Source organism: Zerene cesonia, chromosome 11, assembly GCF_012273895.1.
Source record: "Zerene cesonia ecotype Mississippi chromosome 11, Zerene_cesonia_1.1, whole genome shotgun sequence".
Classification (NCBI taxonomy): Eukaryota; Metazoa; Arthropoda; class Insecta; order Lepidoptera; family Pieridae; genus Zerene; species Zerene cesonia.
This window is the reverse complement of record NC_052112.1, coordinates 10,196,591-10,223,135: the sequence shown is the minus strand read 5'-3', so window position 1 is coordinate 10,223,135 and position 26,545 is coordinate 10,196,591. Positions and strand designations below refer to the sequence as shown.

Here is a 26,545-nt window from a genome sequence, read left to right as displayed (position 1 = left end):
GAATTTAAAAAGTTCAATATCACTTAAGTAGACGACATAAGGATTTAAATTATCTCAAGATATCCACACACTCAATCCGGGTATATTTAGACCATCTGTGGCGCATTCCTATGTATTTCGGTATTAGAATCGCGCAGGGACAGTTTGGAATGAATCCAGTTGCGCGCGCGCACCGTAGCGTTGTTCGTGAAACTCTGTGTGGCAATAGTGAGATTAGTTCAGGGAATAAACGCGCATTGTTCACGCGATTGGTTTTTGTGTTTGGTGAAAGTGCTCATAAGAATTGTAAATTTAATAAACAAGCTCCTTGTGATTCGATAAACACAAAGTGATATCGAAATGAAAGAAATACTCAGTGGCAAATTTGAAGACAATCCACGGAATTGGAATGACTCACAACCATAGGAAGGTATTTTGAGAGCAATGAAAGCAAAACGGTGGACATAAAATGGCTGTGCAGCACGCGCTTATAAATCAGTGTTTGTTTATTTGTATCGTTATCTCGCTCTTACCGATGGTGGACGAGGCGAAGGTGTACGAAGGGGCACGGAGTTTCCCGAGCGATGAGAAGCGGTTAACCCGGGAATACCATTTGAGGCAGGGCGCGTTGAGGGGTCTGATTGTGAAGCCAGGGAGGCAGTATGATCTGCAGCCAGTGGAAATATTCTTGGGCATACCGTATGCTGCACCGCCTGTGGGCAGCTTACGTTTTATGCCTCCAGGTAATATTTTGAGACTTTGTAGGGTATTAATTAATGAAAATTTCAATATTTAATATCGCTGATGGTTTCTTGTAATTCTACAATCTAGGAAATAGCTAATACAACGTGAATAAGTTATCAAAACTGATCTATTATATGAACATTGGCAAAGTAAACAGGGTCATTAACCACTAGAAGAATCAGGTCATGTATTTGTACTATTTCGAAAATTCAGCTTTTTATAATTAAATTCAAATTTAAGTTTAAATTTAAATTTAAACTAAACCATATCTTTCATCGGCCTAAATTGTAAATGTTTTTTTTTTCTTATTTCTGCTGATTATTATTATTATCTTATTTTACGTAACTTTTAATCATAAATTGTAATATGAAATTACAAATATTATGTATTTGAAATTAAGGGAAGTCACTGTCTTCTGAGATACAGGTAATAACCTAGTTCAGAAGGCAGAGCATCATTGTGAATGTAATATTTGTACTTGCTAATAAATAAATAATAAATAAAAGAATATAATAGACTACTTTCTCAAATTATTTAGATTGTATTATTTATTATATTTTGTAAGTATTCTGGTAGTAATAATAAACAATTTACTCATAATACGATATACTGCTTAATATTATAGAATAAAAATATCTTTTGTATAATTTCCGTGATATTTAAATTTGCTCTGGTTTTAAGTTTTTTATTCTTTTTTGTAAAAAAAAAAAAATACTGTTAATAGTAAAATATATAAGGCTTATTCATCATGCTCTCTTTACTAAAATCTACGTATTATCAAACCACCTCCCGGACTCTATCAAACATAAGAGAACGAAAAATGTATACTTCAGTCCATCAAAAACCTTTATCACGACTTGTCCTTCAATAATTTAAATTATTCATCTGATTTAAGAAATACAGCAACACCAAATGAGTATTATAAAAGCAAACTCAATGAATATAAAAGCTCATAGCAACACCCTTAAAGCTATTTTCTTACAAATCAACAATAATAAACGCAGTGTCATACTTGATAAATGGGACGAGAAAATCTGCATAGTCGACGATCCCAGATAAATCGTTTCAATAGCATAAATAGATATAATATGAGAAATGTTGCATCTCAGTGTTTCATTAAACAGGACAATGGTACAAGGAGATTCATACAAAAAAGCAACTGATTGCTCAGTGCGCCATTTTGATCAATGGAATTGTTCAAGTGGGAGGCTTTGTTGTGAGAAAAATGTTTTTTTATTGGAAGATGGCCTTGCGATGTCTATGTAGCCAACTGATTAAGTCTCTTGTTAATAACTTCAGCTCATTATTAAACGGCGCCTTTAAATGAACTGCCCGAATTATATCCAGTCGTTTCGTTTAATACAGCGGAGTATCTAAGAAGAGTTAATTAAATGACGTTTAGGCTTTTAATGAAACGGATAATTTAATCAATTGGCTGCGACATTTGTGTATAGTCTATGGAACAAATGTCAAGTGGAGACATATATGACATATAAGTATATGTAAATAATAGCTATAAAGTTGAAGAATTTTTTTGAAATATTGGACCGATTTCTAAACTTATTTTCCCGTTGGATATGTACGTGATACCTGAGTGCTCTGCACTGTACGTACCACGGACGAAGCCGGGGCAGACTGCTAGTCATTTATGTACGTAGATTGTATTATGATTATTATTTACACAGAGGTAATTTTCTTCATAATAGATTGAAATTGTTATGATTCGATGAAACAATTATATAGTTATAGTATCAGACAAGGATAATAATAATACAGTCTGATTAATTGTTTCTGAGTAATGCACGGACTTAGTACTCGTATAGATATTCTCGTTAAGGGCTAACTAATCACTTATAAGCAGTGAGCGGCTGTACCAATTTATTTGATATTTGTTCTATTATTTCATGTTTTCCTCTGCCCTCAGTGACTTCATTTTATTTTATTCGCTCGAATATTCAAATGTTTTTAATATACATCAGTGTAAATTATTTAAAATTGCTATTTCTACAAGTATATAAACATATATTTATTGCTTTAAAAATTGGTCATAAATTTAATAGTTCTAAGAACAGCTCACCGGGGAGGTACCACACCCCTACAGAAAACGCGTGAAATAATATGTTCTTATGTTGCGTACGATGACTGGGGGAGCCGGAGGTCGCTTTTCCTTGCCTTCCCAGTCCTTTCCTTTATTCCTCTCGTCAATCCTTTCTTAATCCCTTCCCAATTTTATGTCGGCAATACGTTCATAGAGGCGTAAGGTCTTATTCTCCTCTTCAAATGTTCATGGGCGGTGGTAGCGCTTACCATCAGGCGACCAACCTAACCAACCTAACGAAACACAGTACTATTTCACGCTGTTTCTCGGTCGTATGGTACTTCCCCAGGGCTAAATTGCCTAAGACGTGCCGAAGCATGTTTGACTTCCATAACATTACACAATATGACAAGGTTTAACACAGTCATTCTTTCAGTCAGCGCCCCACCGTGGTCCGGTTTGAAGATGGCGACCCGTTTCGCGCCAGTTTGTCCCCAAGCCCTGCCACAGATTAAAAAGGGGAATCCGCCATCGTTAGGAAGACAGAACTATTTGAATCGTCTCAGACCCTTCTTAAAAGAAGAATCTGAGGACTGCTTGTATTTGAATATTTATGTACCCTATAGAGGTAAGTGCATTTTTTATACGTATGTTGAAAATGAGTATAAATTTTAATATGGGGATGCTAATATCCATAAGATAAATGTTTTTTTTTTTAATTTTACAAATTTGAACGACTAAGAAAATCACTTCACAATACAATAAACAAAAGGTTTTTATTTGTTGTGTAAAATGTAAATAAGACATTTATTTTGTTCAAACTTAAACAGCTGTTAGCTGCAGTATGTGTAATGCTACTTTTATTAGTAGTCTATAATTATAAAAGCACAACTTTTTTTTGTAATTTCATAAAACGTCTTTGTTTGTCACTTCATAAAACTTTCCATCCATGTTTACCATGCACGTCATGGCGGTGATCCTTAATCTAATAAAGAAATAATAAAAATTCGCTGACTATCTGTATATCTTTTACCAGGCTTTCATAAATCGTGATTGATAGACAATTGAAGTTTTCAAAGATGATGTATTTCTGTTGGCGTTGTAACAAAAAGTAATAAAAAAAATCAAGGTTAAGTAACGGTTGTCGCGGTCAGACATTGGATGGGTGACCAATTTTTTTTGCACTTGCTCTATAGCTAATCGCTATGGAGCCCTTGGTTAGGCGAATCCGTCTCGCACTAAACTCCAATTAAAGTTTGATGCGATCACTAACAAAATAAAAATTAAGAAATACTGGCACTAACCAGTGATTACTGATGGATACCTGTTTACATTTTAGATAGAACTCATTCAAGACGAGGCGTACAAATATTTTGAAAACAAATATTAACATAGTTAAAAGCATTCGGCATTTCGTGCAGTTATTTTAAGATTTTGGAATGTATTAGGCACGATCGATGGGGGCTTGTTTATACGCGAAATAGGTTTTGCGCTCCTGAAGTTTGTACATTAGTGTAGATTTTTAATGAAATTTATTGAAATAAAGGTTTTAAATTGGCTGTTTTTGCGTTTAAATATCACATGTACATTTTTAAAGGTTCTTGGTAAAATTATGTCCATATCTGGTTGCAAAGTAATGCGAGTGCTATATACAATATCTGTACATATGATAAAAAGTGGTGTTAGATACACTACTTATGACTCAAGAACGGATTAACTGATGTGGCTGACAATTTAAGCAGAAGTACCTAAGAACCATCCTTGGTACAGTGGGCAACGCGTGAGCGTAGAACCGAGGGGTCCTGGGTTCAATTCCCGGTGGGGACGCACAAAAAAAAAATGTCTCGGTCTGGCAGGACACAGAAGGCTGATCACCTACTTGTCCCTAAAGAAAATCGATCAGTGAAACGGATGTACATCATCTGCCCCATACCCCACTAGGGGACACGGGACTTCACTATATCTAAGAACCAGGAGATGATCATAGGAAAGGACATTTTTCCTTGATCCCAGGGGAACGTGCGAAAAAACCCCGAGTCTATCTTTCCTGCGATGACGGGGGCAAAGCCGCGGGCGGAAAGCTAGTTTACTATTCAGGATGTCCCACCAATGGTGCACTATGCTCAATTTTATTCATAGGTTTGCATACGCTGATTTGGGAAAAAATACATAAAAAGCCTGTTGTGCTCGTGAATGTTTATGTTTTAATGTATATATATTTTTTGTTACTTTTTATAATCATTTGGTGCACAATAAAGTGTTTTTGTTTGTTGTTGTTTGTTTGTTAAAAAACAAAACGACGTACAATGTTTCTTATTTGATTACATATAAAATCTTTATTTACATCGCTATTCGTTTGTATATATCATTTTGTTATAGCCCAATGTTACTTACGACAATGAGAAGATTTCTGAAGCCAAGGGCGTAGCGGCACCTAGGGTCCAAAAGCTACGCATACCCTTTTCTAGCGCCGTCGAATTCAAAACTCGATCAATTGAACCTACAAATGCATTAAAAAGAGGAATGATTTTGTGTGCCTGTTTGAAATATATTGACCAAAACTACATCATCACTCTTTATCAGTTACATCAACGTATATCTCCCTAAAAGATTTCTTTCGCTGCGTAACCATAAAAACCATTTATCTAAGCCAAAAGAAGCTAATAAAGCCTTTATATCTCATCTCAAGAAGTATTATACTTCAATCAAGCCATTTTGCTAACATTTCCCAGCAGCCACTGGCTTGGAAAACGAGTCAAAGTGAGTCGGCGGAATTCACGAGTTAATTTGATATCCAATTTTCATTTCTCCATGATTGACATGTAAAATATCTTATTTATTATTGTATTCCTTTTATTATTACGAAAAAGCTTTAGGGGAAAATGTACAACACGTCATGGAATACGTTTAGGAAGTTAGTTGAAACTGTGTTTAATTATCGCCTAGAAAATATTTTAACATTTAATGTTCTAAAATCCACTGGCTCAGGTAATTTTGGCAGAGTGCCGATGACGTAACAGCCTCAATAAATAGGTCCATTGAAGTCTAATAATGATATTTAACGAAGGGCTTAATTATCTTTAATTAATACACGTTCGAAGACAGAAATGTTTAATAACATTTTATGATGTGATCATGTTTTTAGATGATAGTAGGGGTTTGGTTTTTTCAAAATTAATTAACTCAATTTTATTATTTGTTGTCATTTCATGTTACATATTTTATATTCTCTCTGTTCGACGAATCTATAAATGACGCATCCTTTTGCAAAATCTTTCAAACAATTTACGATACAGACCTTGCCAGAGGAATATAAGCAGATAAAATTAATCAAAGCATGACCCTTATTCTCACGGGAATAAAGTCGAATATACCGTAGAAAATAATAGCCCTGCTTCTGTTGCAATTGCAATAAGCTAAAAGGCCTTCGGTCACTATAAATTTAAACTCGTTTTTAGCTCAAACATTTGATTCTAAGCCTTATTTTCTCTGTATCCATCTATGGTCGAATACTATTTCCTGTTCTGTAAAAAATCATTCAACACATGCAAGCAATTATCACCATTATGTATATCTGTTCTGTGTCTATTTCTGTGCTACTTAACAATTTCGATATCTTCAAAGCGGATGGCTAAAAATAGTGTGGCGCCAACACATTTAATGAATGAAACTGGTGTAAGAAAACACTGGATTGTGTTTGGTTTTACGCCAGTTTACTATGGGGAATTCAACGCTTCTAATGCATAAAAATTAAACAATTCATTACTTATTATGTACTTTTTAGCAAAACGTAATTTAATACAAGTCCGCCCTGCCCTGGATCCGCCTGAGATTTATTTATACGTAAGCAGAATCGGATAAGTAATTTCGCATCTTATTTAGTACCGTGTTTCACCTAGGCGTCTTATAATAAACTGGTGTTACGTTTATTATATTACCTTTGTACTCAATGAAGATGCAGCTTTCAAATTGTAAAATAATTTTTTAAATCGATCCAGTAGTTTTTGTTTAAAATTATTACAAACATACGTACAAAACCACAATACAATAACACTAATGTTAGCTTAGACACCCAAATGAAAAAACAATAAAAATTTCGAAATATTATTGTATAAAGTACATTTATATTGCTACGTAAGTAAGTAGCAGCGTACTCATTACCCGGCTTTGTGTTTTACAATAATGGAGTAAGAAGCCACTCACAAAATACCATTAAAAGCGAATAAACATGTCAACGAATTTTATAATGAGCGAACAACCGAAATTGAAGCATCACAGCGCGATACGAGTCTAATAAGTCTTTGTGTATGGTTAAATTTATGTTAATGAATAACGTTATGTTTTATTATATTTTAGTAAAATTTAATAAGTTTAAAAAATATAGAAGCTAAGATCTATTTACTTAAATAGATCTCAGCTTTTGTCATCTTTTCGTCCTCGAAAAAAAAGTTTTGATTTAAATGTGATTTAAACATATTATAATTCCTATAATTCAAACATTTTTATACTTATCACTTTTATCTTTATGCGAACTATGTTATGAAGATGCTATAACGTAATAATTGGTTTCGTAGTAATTATTAAGTGATCTTTATAATTAGTAGGTAATCATTACTTTCAGTGTTCATAATATGAATTTTTAATAATAGCGCCATCTATAAATTGGCAAAAGAAATCTTTACTAAGTCGAAAGGACTATTACAACTGTTAACTTTATACATTTTTATCGTTTTGAACATAGGTACATAGAGGGCGCTAAAATAAAAATTACTAAATTGCTTTTAAATTGATTTTGTAATATGAGTTAATATGTTCACCATAAAAAATTATGATAGCTAAAAATATTATAAATGCAAACATATCATTAAAATAGACAATTCATGGAAATACTCACGTTTAAAAATTAATGGCAGTGCTGGTAGCTAAAGTACCTACTTAATGTAAATAAAAAAGACTGTTCTTTTTTTTTAATTTGACAGTTAGTTTCAATTTTTTTTTTTTAATTTGCAATACTCATCAATTAACTAATTCAGTACCTGTATAAATGTAAAATTAAATTAAACAGTTAGATAGAAATTTGTATTTATAGGTGTGTTTTGCATTTATTTTTCTATTGTTTAATCAAATTGAAAAAATTGAGGTTACAATACTGTTATTAGAAAAGTTTTGCCGCGTAAAGTTATTTGTATATTTTTTTTGTTTTCAGAGCAAAAAACAAAGAAGTTTCCCGTACTCGTGTTCATTCACGGTGACTCCTTTGAGTGGAGTTCTGGGAATCCTTACGATGGGAGAATCTTAGCATCGTATGGGAACGTCATGGTTATTACAGTCAACTATCGTCTTGGGATATTAGGTGAGATATTTTTAGGTTATAATATATTCATGTTTATGAATGATTTCTTATTATTAATTCGTTAAAAGCCACGAAATTGCGTATTCGTGTGTGTCGTAATTATGTTATGGGGGCACTGAATAACAGCGTTTCCGATGTTTCTGAACATAGAAGCACGAGCCATACAAGTGAATCTCACCTGTATGTTTGTATGTAACCAATTTTTTTAGACTCGATTATGACCCACTTTAAACGAACACATTTCAATCATATTCATATATTATGCATTTTATTGTTAATAGATATAGATATGTACTTATGTAAATTTTTTCTCAGTCTTTTATGACGATATAATATTATTCGTTTTTTTTATCGTTGGTTAAGTTTTGTACGTACATCAAATAACTCATTTCAAGCTTAAGTTTCAATCGATAGGATTTCATCGCAGTTGTTTGTGATGTATCAATATAGAACTTTATTAATGTATGACGGATTTTGGGACGATTTAATTTACCCGTCCAATAAAGTTTTACATGAGTATTACACAAGTATTATTTATTTTATTTTTAATTAAAATGCTACCTGTAAATTGTGAAAGGATGGGCTATTGGAAGACGTTTTTAAATTGGTTTTTTAATACTATATTCGACTAATTCATTTGTAACTAACGATTCAAATATGTATATGGATTTAGTAATAAATAAAAAGTATCAATTGGAAAAATAATTTATTAAATTATTACAGTAAACAAAAATACTGGTTTAACTTAGAACACAATGCCTTCGGAACCCTGCCCGTACTGATTACCGTAACGCGAAGCCCCGTGTTTATAGTTCCTAAATCCTCCATTAGATTGCGCTGCCGTATTGAAACTAGAATCACCGCCAATATTATGTCTTTCATCACTTTCCTCCTGGTTGATTGTCGAGATTTTTCTATGACTAGCGCCAATGTTATGGTAGTGTTTACCACCAGCGTTCCTTATGGCTTGATTACCAAAACCACTAGCTCCGTTATCAAATTCTTGGCCACCATACTCTTGTCCATTAGCGAATTGCCGTCCGTAGCCTCTTCCAAGGTTCATAGGTCCCATGCCAGACTCGTAATCCATTCCATTCTGCGGTCCCATTCCGTCGTCGAAAACGATGCCCTCTGGTCCCATTCCATTTTCGAAACTCATGCCAGATTCCGGACCCATTCCATTTTCGAAATTTCCAGGAACGAAACCAGATTCTTCGGGAGTTCCATATACTATTCCAGATTGGTCCAATCCTCTTCTGAAGCCGTTTCTGCCTCCCCTTCCAGCACCGAGTCCCATTCTTCCTCTCCTACCCATTCCAGCACTTAGACTCTCTCCCTCAAAGAACGGTTTGGCTTTTGCTTCGATTAAAATAACAAAAGCAAGCAAAATTATGCACTTCATCTTTTTGTTGTGGATCGTTTACTCACTCAGTACTTGTTATCGAATGATAAATTATGGCAAAAGCTCGCTTTTATATAAGTAAAACCTACTAATTAACTAATTAGTATTCGGTATTCACAGCTCTTAATATCGTTAAGTCATTATGGGAATTTTGAGTTTTAGCATCATCATTTTATAATTACCTTATACTTAAGTTGAATTATTCCAAGAAACAATTAGGAAAATAATCAGGGTAAGGCCCTGTTAATTTATCTATAATTATTCAATATAGAAATGAAATGGTAAAGTAAATTGTAAAATGGAGATTAAATAACTTGAAAAAAGCTTTGCTCTTATACAGAGTATATATTTTTTTTTTTATTCCTGACGATTCTAATAAATCGCCGGTCCTTGAGAAGTGCACAAAGTTTGAATTAAATCTGTTCCTATAAAGTAAGTCAGTATTGGATCTTAAGGTCGATTACATACAAACTGCTGTGAAGCTAATATAAGTATGTTAAAAAAAAAATTGTATATATTTCCTTTTTTAATAGTATTAGGAATGTTACTTAAAACAAATATAATCGTAGTTTACAAAAAATAGTTGAAGAGTTAGTGGTGAAATAACCAATGTTATTCTTCCTGAAAAAGGAAAAAAAATGCAAGCAGGAAGTAAAACGTGTGTCAATAGGGTTTCCTGAAAACGAGTGGACTTACATGCCCATGTTTACTTAAGACGGAGTTGCTGTTTATTTCTTAACGCTAACTTTAAGTTTCTTATTGCTTTCCGCAATATCTAATTATCATTATTTTATTCTATTTTACTTCTCAATGTGTCCTTTTCCGATATGTTTCATTAACATTTCACGTTCGAACATAAGCTAATTTTTATGAGGTTACCATCTAAAGAAAGCGACTGGTTCCATCTACTGCATGATATTACTTTTTTACAGTTCTGAGAAAAGAAATGAACAAGTGAATGAAAAAATTATAATGTTTATTTCAGGATTTATGAAACCAAGTCTAACAGAACATGTTTACGGTAACAACGGTCTTCTGGACCAATTAGCCGCTTTGCAATGGATAAAGGATAACATTGAAGACCTGAATGGGGATCCCAAGTCTGTGACCCTAATGGGGCACGGCACTGGGGCGGCGTGTGTGAACTTTTTGATGTTTTCCCCTATTTCAAATGGTAAGTGGTGGATTATCGTATCTCATCACATCTGCTCTATATAGAATATATAGAAACGGTATAAAAATATAGAAAATTGTTTCAAACTGGTTTTAAAACATTTATTGTAAGAATTAACAATTCGATTGTATAAATTAGAAATTGCAATTAAATGACAAAAGGTCACTTATATTTTTTTAATTTATCATCAACCAATTGTTATCCAAAGTAACAGACACTCAATCACAATAATGCAATATCATTAATCCGTCGCAACATGAAAGAAAGACAAACAAATAAACTAATATACTTTTGTATTTATTAAGTACAGATACAGCATACTTTATCACACTGTTCCATTTATTCTTAAAAAGATAATAAATACGACGAACCAAAGCGACATTCCCAAAATAGATTTGAATATTAATTATTCTTCGAATCGTGTTTACATCGTACCCATTCATTAATCACTGCTGAATGCTGAGAACTTGGTCTTCTTGCGTCGGGATTTCATTTATTTTCTAAATCTATTTTTGTGGATTTTGTCGTCATATCGAGCATTGAAATTGGAATGAAAACAATTTCATTTTCACATAATTTTCAACCGATTTCCAAGAAGGAGGAGGTTACTATTTACTACTCGGGTAACACGAGTGATACTGCGGATTACAGTTAGTGCTCTCCGGAGGCTTATATCATTACCCCTCCCAGTCCTTTCCTGTATACCTCTTGTCAATCCTTTCTTAATCCCTTTCCAACTTTAAGTCGGCATTCCATTTGTAGAGGCGTAAGGTCTGCAATCGACCTTGCGCATCTATAAATGTTCTTGGGCGGTGGTAGCTTGCCATCAGCTGCCCCACCAGCTCCATTGCCGACGATGACATAAAAAAAATCTGTGTGCAAATGAGACAATTTAAATCTATCATAAAAGGTCTGTTCCACCGCGCGATACTAATGTCGGGCTCCGCCCTATCCGACTCCGCGATGACCCGCGACCCGGCGCAGTACACGCTGCAGGTCGCCCAGAGTCTGGGCTGCAACCCCAGCTCTAGGGACATGATGAGCTGCCTCCAGAAGAAGCCGTGAGTTTTAGTTTTATAACTCGCTTTATAGTCTGGATATAAGTCTGTGTGGAACCAAGTCTTTGGATTTTGACCTTTAAAAGTTCTGCTGCGGTTTCGCCCGTGCTCTAGACTCCTTATTATTTCTGTGTAAAAAAATCTTAATAACTTATGATTTGATACCGCCGCTTATAATTGATTGAATTGTAAAATGAACTAATAAAAAACACACTTTCTCATTGTGATAATAGTAAGCTTATTATATAAATTAAAGTTAATTAATAACTATACTTATTATCGGTTGTTATTTATTGTCTAAATCTAAATTAATGACTTATATTGCAAACATTACGTATAGTATAATTAAACGATAATATGAACTATTACAATATTTTTCAGGTTATCAGAAATCAAAAAAGTCCAAATATTGTCGCGAGAATTCGAGACTCCATTGGGCCCGGTGGTGGCCGGGTCATTCATACCGAGTGAACCTACACAAACGATGGCATCCTTTCCAAACCTGCTAAGCAAGTGAGTATCTTTGGATTGACGAAAAAAAGAGAAGTCCTGTATAACTTCGTCTAGCATTATATTAAATGTATTGAAAAATAATTTATTTTACAATTTCAAGAGACATAAGCTCACTTAAAATGTACAGAGGGCGGTCTTATCACTATAAGTGATCTCTCTCAGACAACCCGGAATATGGAGCAAATGCACTTTACATCTGTTTTTTGACAAGTACCTACTTGTCAATTGTGCTTGATCACTTGATCGCCCGATCAATCTTCAGGCTGATTCACTTTATTTCATGTCGGGCAACTGAGCTGGTGGTATCCCTGATGGTAAGTGATCACCACCGCCCATGAACAGTGCAGAGTTTAATGCCTCTGCGAATATGCTGTCCGCTTGTAAGGGGAAAGGGATAAGGAAAGGATTGACAAAGGGAAGGAAAGAATGAACTGGGAAGGGTGAGGGAATGGAAACGGACCTATGTGAGTTTGGAATCGACCCGAGTGAAGCTAGAATGTAAATTATAGTTAATAAATCAAATAGACCAATCCGTTTTAAAATTGCACTAGCTGATGTCTCGATTATGTCCAGAACATAAGTTCATTAACACATACAACATTATTAAGTTAAAATTATGTAATTAAGTTACCCTATAATTGGGTAAGTCGGGCTAATTAAGATTAATCAACAACAATTCTGTATTATTATATCTCGTGCGTGAAATATCTGTTTCTGATTTATGAATAGAGATATTAATAATCTGTAATCTATATACTGTATGTATGTTACGTTTTAACACGTGAATGGCTAGATAGATTCAAATGAAATTTTATATAGGAATGTTCAAATACAAAGTGAAAATTATTGGGAAGTAGGATATATCTATACTAAGTTCTAGATAACATACTTACAGATTTAAGAGCATATTAATTTAATGTAAGTATGGAGCAAAATTAAATGAACATCAAGGAATGAAAAATAAACACATTTTTATTAATAAACACAAAATGAAATACATACGAGTGGTAGCGTTAATTTATATAACACTAGCTGCACCCCGCGGTTTCACCCGCGTAAGTCCGTATCCCGTAGGAATATCGGGATAAAAAGTTGTCTATATGTTATTCCAATTGTCCAGCTAACTACGTGCCAAATTTCATTGCAATCGGTTCAGTAAATTTTACGTGAAAGAGCAACAAACGCACACACATCCTTACAAACTTTCGAATTTATAATATTAGTAGGAGTAGGATTAGTAGGATAGTAGGATTATTGTGCAGATTCAAAAGCGCTTTTTAAGCTTTTGTAAATTTTTCGCTTACAATAAACAGTTTATGTAATTGAATAATAATGTTATTAATACAATTCCTTTACAAAATTAAAGATTCTCACACATTTTCCATACAATTTATTCAAAATATTGTTTTTCAAAATATACTTTCTAAGTGTATTCTCGCTTAATTGCCCGCCTCTTTGCTCCAGTATATAAGCGTTAGCGTCGAATTGAAAGGTCCCGTGTTCGATTCCCGGAGGGGAGTCACAAAATATTGTCTTGGTCACAAGACAAGGCAAGACACACACACACACTTGCTTAAAATCGATGATTAAAGTACTATACAGTCTTTCTTTATTTATTTTTTGTATGCCATAAGTGGGCAATTGAGCCGGTGGTTCCTTTGATGGTAACTGATCACTACCGCCCATGAACAGAACAGAGGTATTGCCTCTGTGAACATACTACCCACTTTAAAGGAGAAACGGATAAGTAAAGGATTGACGACTGAAAAGAAGGAATGGACTGGGCAGGATGAGGAGAAGGACACGGGCTCCGGATCCCACCGTACCAATCACAGTAGCATGCTACTGTTTCACACCGGTCTTGTGTGGGCGCACCCCCACATGTACTTCCCGGTGCGAGCTAGCCCAATTCGTGCCGAAACGTACTCATATCACATATGTTATTTCGGGTACTTTTAGACTTTCACTCAACTCTCCAATGTATGATCTATTCCAGATACCAATTGCTAAGTGGTGTAACGGAATGGGAAAGCTATCACGATTTCGGAGTAATTGAGCTCGATCATGGCGTTTTGGAGAACCAGAGAGATGAATTCATAAAGAAATATGCGAAGATTGTCTACGAGGGGGCGGAAGATGTCGCTTTGAAGGAGATATTGAAACAGTGAGTTGGTATTTATTAGATTTTCAATTGATAAAGTATCTTATTTAGAATTTTTTATTTCAGCCAATCGTTGTTGTAAATTAACAAATTCCTTATGATAAAATAAAATTTAAGATTACTTATCTAAAATCAATAATTTAAAATTGGCTGTGATGGGAAAACTGCTAAATAATGCTTGAAAAAGCCCTGAAATAATCCTGCTTACAATTAGGATCGAGTATAGATATCTCAACTTCTTTCAACAGGATAGTACACTAAGCTAATACATACAATAGCGGTAAATATTTATTAACATAATTAGCTTTTCGCCCGCGGCTTCGCCCGCGTGGAATTCGCTTATATCGCGCGACTTGGTAAGGAGTATTTTCTTCGCATTAAAAAGTATTGTTTCTGTTTTATTGTTCTTTCCCACGTTTAGCTCCATCTTCATACCAAGTTTCATCAAAATCGGTTCAGTGATGGAGTGAGCCAGTTAGATATCGTCATCTAATAGAAAAGAGGGATTTTATAAGTATTTTTTTGCAAATTTAGCGCATTTAAAACTATAATTTCGCTGAGTATAGTACACCAACGGCGGGACACCCGGAATGAATTAAACGAACGTATACAAACAAAAACCTTTAGCAATAAGCATTTAACCAACACAATAAAAACATACGTAATTCGCTCGGCAGCTCCATAAAGCATGATAGAATGTTACATGCTCGCAAATTGAATACGCGGCGAAGCGCCTAATTAGATTGTGGACGGACATAGAATTTCAAATGATCTAACTAGGTACTATCGAATGGTTAAATATCTTAAATGCCATTTGAATGATGATTTCGTGTGCGATTTATTGGATGGAAATATTTGGCAACATCCGATAGGCTAGCGGTACATTCCGGCTTCGCTCGTGGTTGATATAAAGCCTATAGTATTTATTTATTTTATTATCATAATCATTACAGAGTTTTGGCTATTATATTATGGGGTATTGTGACACGCGAGTATTCAGGGATCACGTACTTATCGTATCGTGAAAGAGTTTTTTAAGTCGGTTCAGTTGTTTTTGAGATTAGCGTATTCAAACCAACAAACTTTTCAAATTTATTTATTGATATATGTATGTGTTATATTGCGTGGTGTAATAGAGAACACTTCAGTTAGTGTTATTAGTTAGGTCATTTCACGTAAACTTTCCTTTGAACACTGGATACATATAATGGCGTCTTCATCCCTTCCCAATTTAAAGTCGGCAATCCATTTGTAGAGGCGTCAGATCTGCAATCGACCTTGCACCTGTCCAAATGTTCATGGGCGGTGGTAGCGCTTATCATCAGGCGACCCACCAGTTCCATTGCCGACGATGGTATAAAAAAAGAACACTTCAAATTACTCTAATTCCTATTTATATTTATAGTAGTAAGGTTTTCCGTTTCCCAATAAACACTTCGAATTACACATTATTATTTTCAGGTACTCCCCCTCAAAGCTGGACCCTCAGCGCTGGCCGGTGGAAACCAACCGTGACGTCACACTGAACATGTTCAGTGACGCCAGAACATTGGCTCCGATGATACACCTCGCGAACTATCAGTCGAAAGCGAACAGACAGTCGTACTTCTATGTGTTTGGACACAATTCCGTGAGCACGGACTATGCGCCTGTGAGTATTTTCCCATGTTATAACCCGCACCAATCCTTTCCTTATCCTTTTCCTCTCAAGCAGCTCATTCGCAGAAGTGATCGTTTACCATCAGACGAACCACCAGCTCAGTCGCCCGTTTATGGCATAAAAATGTATTTTAATAGTGATAAGGATGATGGTTTTTGTGATGTGTTCAATAATGTGATAAGTTAAGAGTTGACGTTGTATCGTGTTCTAGCGGTCCGTCCAACTTTGCCCGTGGTACTTATATATATATAGCACTAGAGGATCATACACCTATTCAGTTATTAAATAATTTTTGATATCAGTCCTGTAGTTTCTGGGTATTGCGCAATCAAACAAACTCTTCTTTATATTATTTGTATAGATTTGTTCAGGGAAAACTACAAAATGGATACAAAACACAGCGGATGAATCATAATTGGTTTAATTTATAAAAATTACTATAACACCTCCCTATTAATTTCCTATTCATTTTTAAGTCTATTTTTTGTATCGTTATTTTGTAAAAAACCTTCTACTTTATGAAGTATTTAATACTCACCAACATTAAAGGTTACAAAGATAGGCTTACAAGTAACACCTGTTCATTATAAAAAGTTTGTTTCATCGTTAAAATTCCGAGAATAAAACTAATAAATATGAACGCAAAAACACACGAAACACGATCGCCGTTTCGGTTACTCCTCTTGCGTGTAAACACATCAGCGATAATTCCACGAACCGCCCAGCCCGGTGACAAAACTTCGCCGACGATTTTTGCCGAAATACAAAATCCATTATCATCGTTAAATATTCAGAATGAAGAGAGTTCTGCAACAGTTGAAATTTCAACTTAAAATCCAACAGGTGTTGAGAACAGGAATGGCCGTCCTAAAAACACAATGTGGGTTGATGAGCGAATATGATTATTTTAAAAACGGCCAGATCGATTGTTGCGGATTCGGTTAATGTGTTTTCATTATCGGAGCGTTTATATATGTTCTACCATTTTCTTGTATACAATTATACATATTTGATCATTGTTACGAACAAGATTTTAAATGGTTTATGGTAAACTAGCTGGAGCCCGCGCCTTCACTCGCGTGGTACGTGCCTAAAATGAAATTCAAGAGGAAGGTATAAACCTTCCTCCTGAATCACTCTATCTATTAAAAAAACCATCAAAATCCGTTGGGTAGTTTTTAAGATTTAAGCATACAAAGGGACATAGTGGCAGAGAAAGCGACTTTGTTTTATACTATGTAGTGATGTCTTGATTTTTGCAATCATTTCCATAATATCGGGATTTTGTAGCCCGTTTTATAACTTTTCGATACGATCTGTAAAGCTTGTATCAATTAAAATTGATAAAAAAGTGTTAATTTATATAACATCAGAATTTATATCGTTTGGTGAAACTTGCTCTAAATATCATAATAATGATACGTATAAAAGTATCATAACATCCATTAAACTACTCCAAATTAACGCGTGCGAAGCCATAAGCAAAAGCTAGTGCACTGTAAAATCGTCATATCCAACCCCACGTTTGTTTTCTTTCCATATCCAATGCTTCATATATATCAGGAGCGATTTAATTTCCAAAACATTTACCGTTTTCACTCCGGAGCCAATATCCAAAGTAAATGTTTACTGCAGCTTGCAGCCGTATTACTTTCAGCTCATATTTATCGGATTTGCTCGAGTTAAGTATTTGCTTTGTCCGCGACTAGCTGATGCCCGTGGGTTTGTCTGCGTTATTTAAGCTTTTTTGGCTAACCTGATATGATTCAATCGTTTCGTTTGATTGTTTTCCCTTCTTTGAAACTCCACCTACTATAATGTCAAAGTATAATATCCTGTGCAAAGGTTGCCTGGCAGAGATCGCTTAAAAGCGATAAGGCCGCCTATTTAACCTTTAAATGTTTCTTTCGTTTCTTGTTTTCTTCTTCTTCGTTTGTTAATCTTCCTCATTTATATGTGTTCAATTGTATATGTTCAAATTTATTGTATTGTATTGTGTTGTATTACCTAGTAAACTTCTAAAAAATTCGTCATTGCGTCAGTTTGAGGAGATTCCTATCTTAATCGGTGTAGACGTTTAAGTGGTTAACCTGTAGAAACAAGAAGAAACAAATAATAATTAAAATAATACTAGCTTCACGCCCGGCTCCGTCCGGAAAGTGAAATAATAACTATCCTATTTTCAAGCTGGATTAAACTGCAGTGTGTAGATTGGTTAAAGTTGGTAGAGTAATTTTACTAATTTATATATATTAAGATGTTTTGGTATTTTTAACAACGTATGTACTTTTAAATTCGACTAAAAATGATTTATTTCACCTGCACTAATATTATAAAGAGGAAGAATTTGTATTTTTGTTTGTTAGTAATGGATAAACTCAAAAACAACTGGACTTATTTTAAAAATTCTTTCGCCATTAGGAAGCTGCAACTTCGCTGAGTGACATATATGTACGCACTGCTAGTTAAATTATAAAGCCTCGTTATTATGATAAATTGCGAACGTTAAATGATTTTCACAATTCGAATGATAAAGCTTTTCGCGAGGGTAAAAGTTGAAACTAGCATCCCGTTTCCGTTTTAATAATTAAAATGTGGAAATGAGTCCATTTTATATATGGTATCATAATTTAACTTTAAAACAATTTCCGTTGAGGTAGGGGACGGTTAACAATAACAATTAGTAATAATTTATTTGACTAAAAATATTATGAAACATTAAAATTAGGATGTAATGCTAAAATATGTAATTTTTTCAACCTCTAACTCGAACTCACCTATTGAAATATGATATCCATAATATCCTTCCTACTAATATTATAAATGCGAAAGTTTGTAAGGATATGTGTGTGTGTTTGTTGCTTTTTCACGCAAAGACTACTGAACCGATTGCAATGAAAATTGGTATGTAGATAGCTGGACAACTGGAATAACATATATGCAACTTTTTATCCCGTAATTCCCACGGGAAACAGAGTTGCGCGGGTGAAATTGCGGGGCGCTAGTCAAATATATCAAGGTATTAAAAATACCTACATTGCTATTGACATTGTAATGTAATAATAATAAACTCTTATTGAATTCAATGACAACATTATATGGATGACAAAACTTCAAATTACAAAATTAAAAATTACGCTTATTTCTTCATTACATAGTATAAAACAAAGTCGCTTTACGCCGTCTGTGTATCTGTATGCTTAGATCTTTAAATTATGCAACAGTTTTTGATGTTTTTTTTATAAATAGCGTGAGTCCAGGGGAGGGTTTATATGTATAGCATTATTGCACCCGTGCGAAGCCAGGGCAGATCGCTAGTAAATGATAAAACTTAAATTATAATACGTATTAGCCATTAGGACCTTTTCTATATAACGTTTTGCGTAATACATAATGACTCTACTTAGTCAAGTCCATGTAAAACCGGGGCGAGCCGCTAATATTCAACGTTATGGTATGAATATATTTAAATGTCACTTGAAAATTATTAACAGCGACTTACTGGAATCGAGTTGCAGTTAATTAATACTGATGGAAATTATAATATTATGAAACAATTTATGTTAAAGCTTTAATTATTTTTAAGTGATAACTGTATATTTTTTTGTATTAAAGAATGGTGCGGTTATTTAAGCTTAATATGTGGTATTTGGTGTGAAGATAGTGAAATTATTTATCCTACTAATATTATAAATGCGAAAGTTTGTAAGGATGTGTGTGTTTGTTGCTCTTTCACGCAAAAACCACTGAACCGATTGCAATGAAATTTGTCACGTAGACAGCTGGACAACTGGAAAAACATATAGGCAAATTTTATCCCGATATTCCTACGGGATACGGACTTACGTGGGTGAAACGCGGGGCGCAGCTAGTATTTTTAATATTTACAGTGCCCATACTTACAGAGTACTATGAGAGTAGGAGATTTGACGAGTTTAATTTTTTATGTTAGCATTTTTCGGATATATTTATAAGCGTTATTTGCATCAACATGTGATCTCCCCTTAGAGTGATAACAATTTATTTGTAATAGTGGGAAACAGAGATCCATAATAATAAATAAATAATATATTAGTAATCTTTTTTTATGTTCGTGCAACTGAGCTGGTGGTTCGCCTGATGGTAAGCGATCACCATCGCCCATGAAATTTTGTAGAGGTAGGACCGTTGTAAATACGTTCCCGGCTTGGAGGGGTAAAACATAAGCAAAGAATTGCCGATGGGAATAAAGGATTGGCTTGGGAAGGGTGAGGAAGAGGTAGTGCCTATGCCATATTCATGGTCAGAGGTGATCGCTTACCATCAACCAAACCACCAGCTCAGTTGCCCGAACATAGAAATTATTACTAATTTATTATTTATTCATTACTAACGGTCCGCCCCGGCTTCACTCGTGGTACAAATATAGCCTAAAGCCTCTATAAATGGGCTATCTAACACTCAAAGAAATTTTCAAATCGGACCATTAGTTCCTGAGATTAGTGCGTTCAAACACACAAACGAATTCTTCAGCTTTATAATATTAGATTATTGACGTATTACGTATTACGTAGCTGAACAAGAGCGTGCACGGCGAGGAGATGCCGTACGTGCTGGGGGTGCCGCTGGGCGGCGCCGCCACGCACCTGCGCGCCGAGTACACGCCGCGCGAGAAGCTGCTCAGCGAGGTCGTCATGCGCCTGTGGACCAACTTCGTGAAGAACGGGTGAGTGTGTGTGCGTGGCGAGTGGCGACACGCGCGAGTCTGAATCGCGCTAGCGAAATGTTTTTTCGCTGAGTATATATACAATGTTCCAACGTCGCCTTTCGGGCCGCTCCAGTCAGGGAGTCGTGTAGATTGGTCGAGGAATGCTCCATGAATATGCCTAGTTAATAAATAAAAATAGTCATACTGAATCGGGCTAACTAGCGATCCGCCCCGGCTTCGCCCGTAGTACATATGTAGCCCCATAGTCTTCCTCAATAATTAATGGGTTATCTAACACTGATATACCTAATTTTTCATATCAGACCCGCAGTTCCTTAAGTTAACACGTTGAAACAACCTTTTCAGTTTTCTAAAATAACTATAGATGGTCATAATAATTTCTAACAGAAATCTAAACTACCTTGAAACTGTCAGAACTAGACCAAATTTAAATGGGACCACATTCAAATCTAAAAAGAATCATGAAAATCGGGTCACCCAGTGAAAGTTACGAGATAGCAAATACAAAACAACAATAGTCGAATTAAGAAACTCCCCCTTTCTTTGAAATCGGCTCAAAATGTTATATAATTTGATCGAAGAAAATTCCACCAAAGGACCGTAGCTGTCCTCGCGTTGCGGTTTTTCTTTTCCTACTTATTATGAAAAAAAGCTACTTTTTAAAAATTATGATTTTCCTTTGAAAATATCATTCTTAAATTATAAACGTGAAAGTTTGCAAGAATGTTGGATACTCTTTCACGAACTTATCCTGAAAAATCATAATGGGATTTGGTACAGAGATAGATTGTAGTCTAGATTAGGACATAGGCTACTTTTTACGCGAGTACCACGCGAGTGACGCCGCGGATCACAGCTAGTTCAGAATATAAAAAAAAATCATCTAGAAATATGCCGTTTTCAGATCTCCCAACACGCAGAGCGTGAACGAATATCACACATTGGATAGGAAAGTCTGGAATCAGTACAACGTGGAATGGCCGGAGTACAATGTCGCCCATCAACCTTATTTACGACTGGGTAAGTTTCTTATAAACTGTATATCCTTTCTTGAATATAAGCCAATTTATATAATTTTTTTGTAACCTAGACCTTATTGAATGCTTCTAGAATTTCACATAGAGTGTCAATCTATTTATAGATAATTAATTGGAAGCTAATCAATCGCAATAAAAAAGCAGTGGTGGCTCAGTGGTGAGAACCTCGGACTTCAAAATCGATAAGTCGGGGTTCGAAACCGGGCGAGCGTGCAGGAAATAAATTGATTTTTCAATTTATCTGCGCATGTGGATAACATTACCACTGCTTAAACGGTGAAGGAAAACATCGTGAGGAAACCGGCATGTCCAAGAATTAAAAGTTCGACGGCATGTGACATCTGCCAACCCGCACTTGGCCAGCGTGGTGGATTATGGCCTGAACCCTCATAGGAGGCCTGTGTCCCAGCAGTGGGAACATATATGGGCTGATGATGATAATCAATCGATATAATACATACAAAATGTGTAATTAATAAGGTGGATTTTTTTAAATCGAACGAATAAGTTTTGTGTGAAAACATTACATACAAACAAAAACACACATGTTCCCTGACCGTAATATTACTTTAGATTACCTTAAGCGCAACAATAAGCTGCATTTACTGTGCTGAATAATGACTTGCATTTTTTCCTGTATTCATGAAGACAAACTTTTTTTTTATGTACATTAATTTGAAATTCATTGAATAAAAAGCAGTCTTATCGATTCGTTTCATTGTTTCAAAAAAAAATTATATTCAATGTCCCTTTACTGTATTAACAACGCAAAATTTTTAATTTTTAATATCAGAAAACAGATAATTCAATTTTCCATATAAGGAACGATTTGTACAATTTTTTCACAAAGTAATTGTATAATATTCAATTGCCCTCTTTCTAGAACACTAAAATTATTTACAGACATACCGCCATCCATAAACAGTTTGTACAGATCGAACTACACCTCGTTCTGGCTCGACTCGCTGCCCAACAAGCTGAGTCGCTACGTCGTCGATCCGCTCCAAGCCTTCACACCGCCCACCACTCAGAGGATTCGAGCGACTCATAGACCTGTAGGTTAGTATCTACAAAACATTATAATAAAACATCTATTTAAAACGGTTAATCTGAATATACAATGAATAACTACCATAAGAAATATATTAATGCTAAATATAATTAAACATTTGTTTCGATGTTGTAATTTTATGGAGATTATATTATAATGTAAACTTCAATATTGTGTAATAAAAAAATTCTCACTATATTCAAAAAAATCATTAACATCAACTATTTAAAATAAATAAAACTTTTATTTGCCAGAAAAAACATGATAAACATTATTATTACCTTAAAAATATAACTAAGCAGTGAGCTATATTTTCTTTTTATTACATAAAATTTATCTATTTTCCTGCAGAAACAATAAAAAAATCTATCTACCCGCCCGTAGTCCACCGCACCGACTACACTATGCCGTTATACGGTAAGCTGCGACCGAACCCACCGCCACAGTACAGACCGGACACAGACGCAATTTACCGAGAGATTCAGGCCATAAAAACCCCATCTAGACCACTCCCACCCAGTTTAAGGACCCCACAACCTCAGACCAGTACAGAAAAACCGACATTGACCATAGCCAAAACCTCCAGTACGACCCTCACCCTCATTATTTCACTCACAGTCCTATTCTTAGCGGTTAACATAAGTATATGCGCGGTATTGTATTTCAAAAAGCGGAGATTACGACTCCGAGCCCTCGAGCGTCCTTCGGAAATGGGTGAAGTGGATGTAATCGGACAGAAAAGCTCCGAAAGTGCTCTGCGCAAGCTGAAGAACGGCTGCAGCGTTATTAAGTCGATGAAAATACAGAAAAAGAAAATTAACAAGGAATGCAAGACGCCCAAGTCGGACGACTCCGGCGGGTTTCGGGAACGCTTCCAGCTGAGGCGACATTTGTCCACGAGCACTTTGGACGCTCATACGAAAGTCAGAGATTGGATCACGAACGAAGTGATGCACAGATGCTCGCCGAGCATTTTAAGAAAATCGCATTCCGAGAGCGAGAAAAATAAACAATTCACCAGATCGGAGGAGTTGTTGACGGAGAAGAAAAATAAAAGTGAGAAAATTGATGTTCCACCGTCCAATTTACTCGCGAAGAATTTTAAGAATAAAACGTCTGAGAAGACCACTTCAACGTCCGCGTTGGATTCGCATTCGTCGATTGTTAGCAAACATTCGGCGGACAAAATTAGTAAATCAAATGAATCCGTTAAGAGCAAAGATAGTGCGAAATCCAAGAAAGTTTCAGTAGCTATCGATGCGACGCCCGCGGCTAGAACTAATTCCATATTGAAACAAGAGCCGATAGAGCTGTCTAAGTCATTTGATTGTATAGAAAAAGGAGTGCAGGTTTCGAACAAATTGCAAAGATCCAAAACTGTTGGTGACGATACATATTCGAAAGTTGTCAAACCGAAAACAACAGAGAGTACACAAACGCAGCGCGAACATCAAACCTTTACAAATGAAGTGACGCTTTCATTACAAAATAGGGCTCCCTTAAAAATATCACACAAACATTCCACATCCGATCCTGTGACGGACGTAAATTATGAACAATTAATGAAACAAATGCAACGCGAAGCGATGCACATCCTTCCGCCGGTCACGTTCAGAAACGAGGTAAACGTTACGTCGCGCGACGACACACAAACTCAGCCTTTGTCGCCGGAAGAGGCGTTATTAACTATTAAACGAAGAAACTTTCCAAAAGTACTTCCAGACTTGCCCAAGTCACAGAAGAGGCTGTCCTTACAACCGACTTTGCAAACTTTCCGCGGTTATATTGATAGTCAAATTGACAAGCCGAAAGTTCCGCCCCAACCGCCGCCCAGAACGACAACTTTAGAGCGGCGTCTCGCCTACAAGAACACGAAATTACTTTCGTCTTTTGACACACCCAGAAAGATATCAGAGAACTCCAACTACGAAAATATTGATAATTTGACTACGCATTCCGAATTGAATAAGTCGAGATCTATTGAGAGTAAAATTGATTTAAAACAAAACCGACCGGTAGATCCTACTCCGTCCACACAAAGGGAATATCCGAGGGTAATAATTGCTTCAAGTACATCTGAGCCGAAGATTATCATACAGCCCTCTTTGAGTCAAGTAGAAATCCCAACGAATGCGCCAAGAGTTCGATTGCCCGACGATTTCCATTCCGGTTCCGTTACATCATTCTCTTCATATTATTCGGATGATGATGACGATGAAATAGATGACATCGACGATTTCGAAGATAAGCTATTACAAGAACTCGTTGGTGGCGTCGAATCACCGACGGAGGATGTGTTGGATTCGAAAGGACCAGATACGATATTGAGGAAAGTAGAAATCGTTCCGGTTAAGCTGAACACAGTGCAGACACAGAGGAGTAGCGATTACGTGTGTGTCACAGACTTGCTGCTACCAGATGCAAGCAATCTCGAACAGACTGCGCAAATCAAACCAAACTTCAGTTTGAATAAATTGAAGAATAGAAGTGAAAGTATCAACCGACCTCCGGAGAAGGCGGTCAAAGTGAAACAGAAGAGACGAAAGCCTGGAGCGATTTTAAGTAGAGTTAAGAGTAGTGGTAGCGGGAATAGTGATAGTAAATTAGAACATTCTACGTCAGGGTCATCCAATGATACTGAGGCTAGTACGGGAACTGTGAGAAAAGTCGAAAAATAGCACTAGTGTTAGGTGTAATGTAAATAATAGTTGTAGATTGCATACGAGCATGCTATTAACTACTATTCCAAGATTTTTGTCTTAAAGCAGTAGGTATGAAGTGGGTAAAATTAATATTTATATGCAATTAATCCAAAGAACTATGAAACAAATCAAAGTTAGTTTTAACAAATGTATTTACGTAACGGCGAGTTTATAAAAGACTAAATGTATACTAAAGTGCCTTTATTTTACACGCATTTCGATAATAAACCGTGTTTATATTGACGTGTTTTATTTAAAATTATGTACATTTCACGTACAACTGCATGTTATGTTTATATACGCAACTTTTAATTCATTTACATTTAAGTATCCTGAAAGGAAATTCGTCATATTAAAAGTAAATCTAAATGAAATAAACTCAAATAAAACACAGCATAGATTACTGTATTATACTAGTCCATAAATGTTTATTAAATAACATTTATGTTACTTAATCTTCCCTCTAAAATACTCAAATACGCACTGTTCTATAGTTCCCAAGTTCCCAAAGGGATGAATTAAATAGCCCGAAGCTGCCAAACTCTTATCAAGGGTTGAAAGTAGCCGAATAGCGACAACTCATGCCAATTACCAGTGTACAATAATTATCTGAAACTTGGGCAATTTCTCTCTATGGCTCAATAAGTGTGCTATAAATACGTTTCAAGTTTCAAGTTTCGTAAGGCTGCTTATGAAGGAGCAGTGTTTTGTTTATTTGCTAACTAGAGTTTTTAAGTATACATTTGTGGAAGCAAAAAGGAAGGCAAGGAAAGGGGAGGAATATGTCTGGACAGTTCGCGTTGGGTTCAGATTGTTTTTGGAGAGCTGTGTGTAATACTAAGTGAGTATAACTCAAATGAGTTAGGAATTCGGTCAGTATAATTATTTTTTATTTGACCTTTTGTTACCTGATATCTTTTCAAAGGTAAGTGGTTGGTAATTCATAAAACTTGGAAGAGTTATCC

General features: G+C 35.4%; 1 protein-coding gene across 2 annotated transcripts; it reads left to right on the top strand.

The window, feature by feature from the left end:
• Positions 1-172: 172 nt before the first annotated feature.
• Positions 173-25,801, top strand: LOC119830466. Of its 2 annotated transcripts, none has more exons than XM_038353496.1 (12): positions 173-722; positions 3,198-3,389; positions 7,968-8,114; positions 10,502-10,690; positions 11,601-11,751; positions 12,130-12,261; positions 14,258-14,425; positions 15,884-16,073; positions 20,636-20,787; positions 21,695-21,810; positions 22,731-22,886; positions 23,230-25,801. In XM_038353496.1, the coding sequence occupies exons 1-12, from the start codon at positions 449-451 to the stop codon at positions 25,554-25,556; spliced, it is 4,194 nt and encodes a 1,397-aa protein (XP_038209424.1). In that variant the 5' UTR covers positions 173-448; the 3' UTR covers positions 25,557-25,801. The 2 variants fall into 2 exon arrangements, with proteins under 2 accessions (XP_038209424.1, XP_038209426.1); XM_038353498.1 differs by having other exon boundaries at positions 591-722; positions 3,202-3,389.
• The last annotated feature ends 744 nt before the right edge of the window (positions 25,802-26,545 follow it).

Bases quoted from the DNA above. Each gene is read 5' to 3' on its own strand.
- LOC119830466 (XM_038353496.1), top strand. From the start codon at position 449: ATGGCTGTGCAGCACGCGCTTATAAATCAGTGTTTGTTTATTTGTATC. The intron at 12,262-14,257 runs GTGAGTATCTTT...GATCTATTCCAG, and splicing joins TTTCCAAACCTGCTAAGCAA to ATACCAATTGCTAAGTGGTG. The intron at 21,811-22,730 runs GTAAGTTTCTTA...AATTATTTACAG, and splicing joins TCAACCTTATTTACGACTGG to ACATACCGCCATCCATAAAC.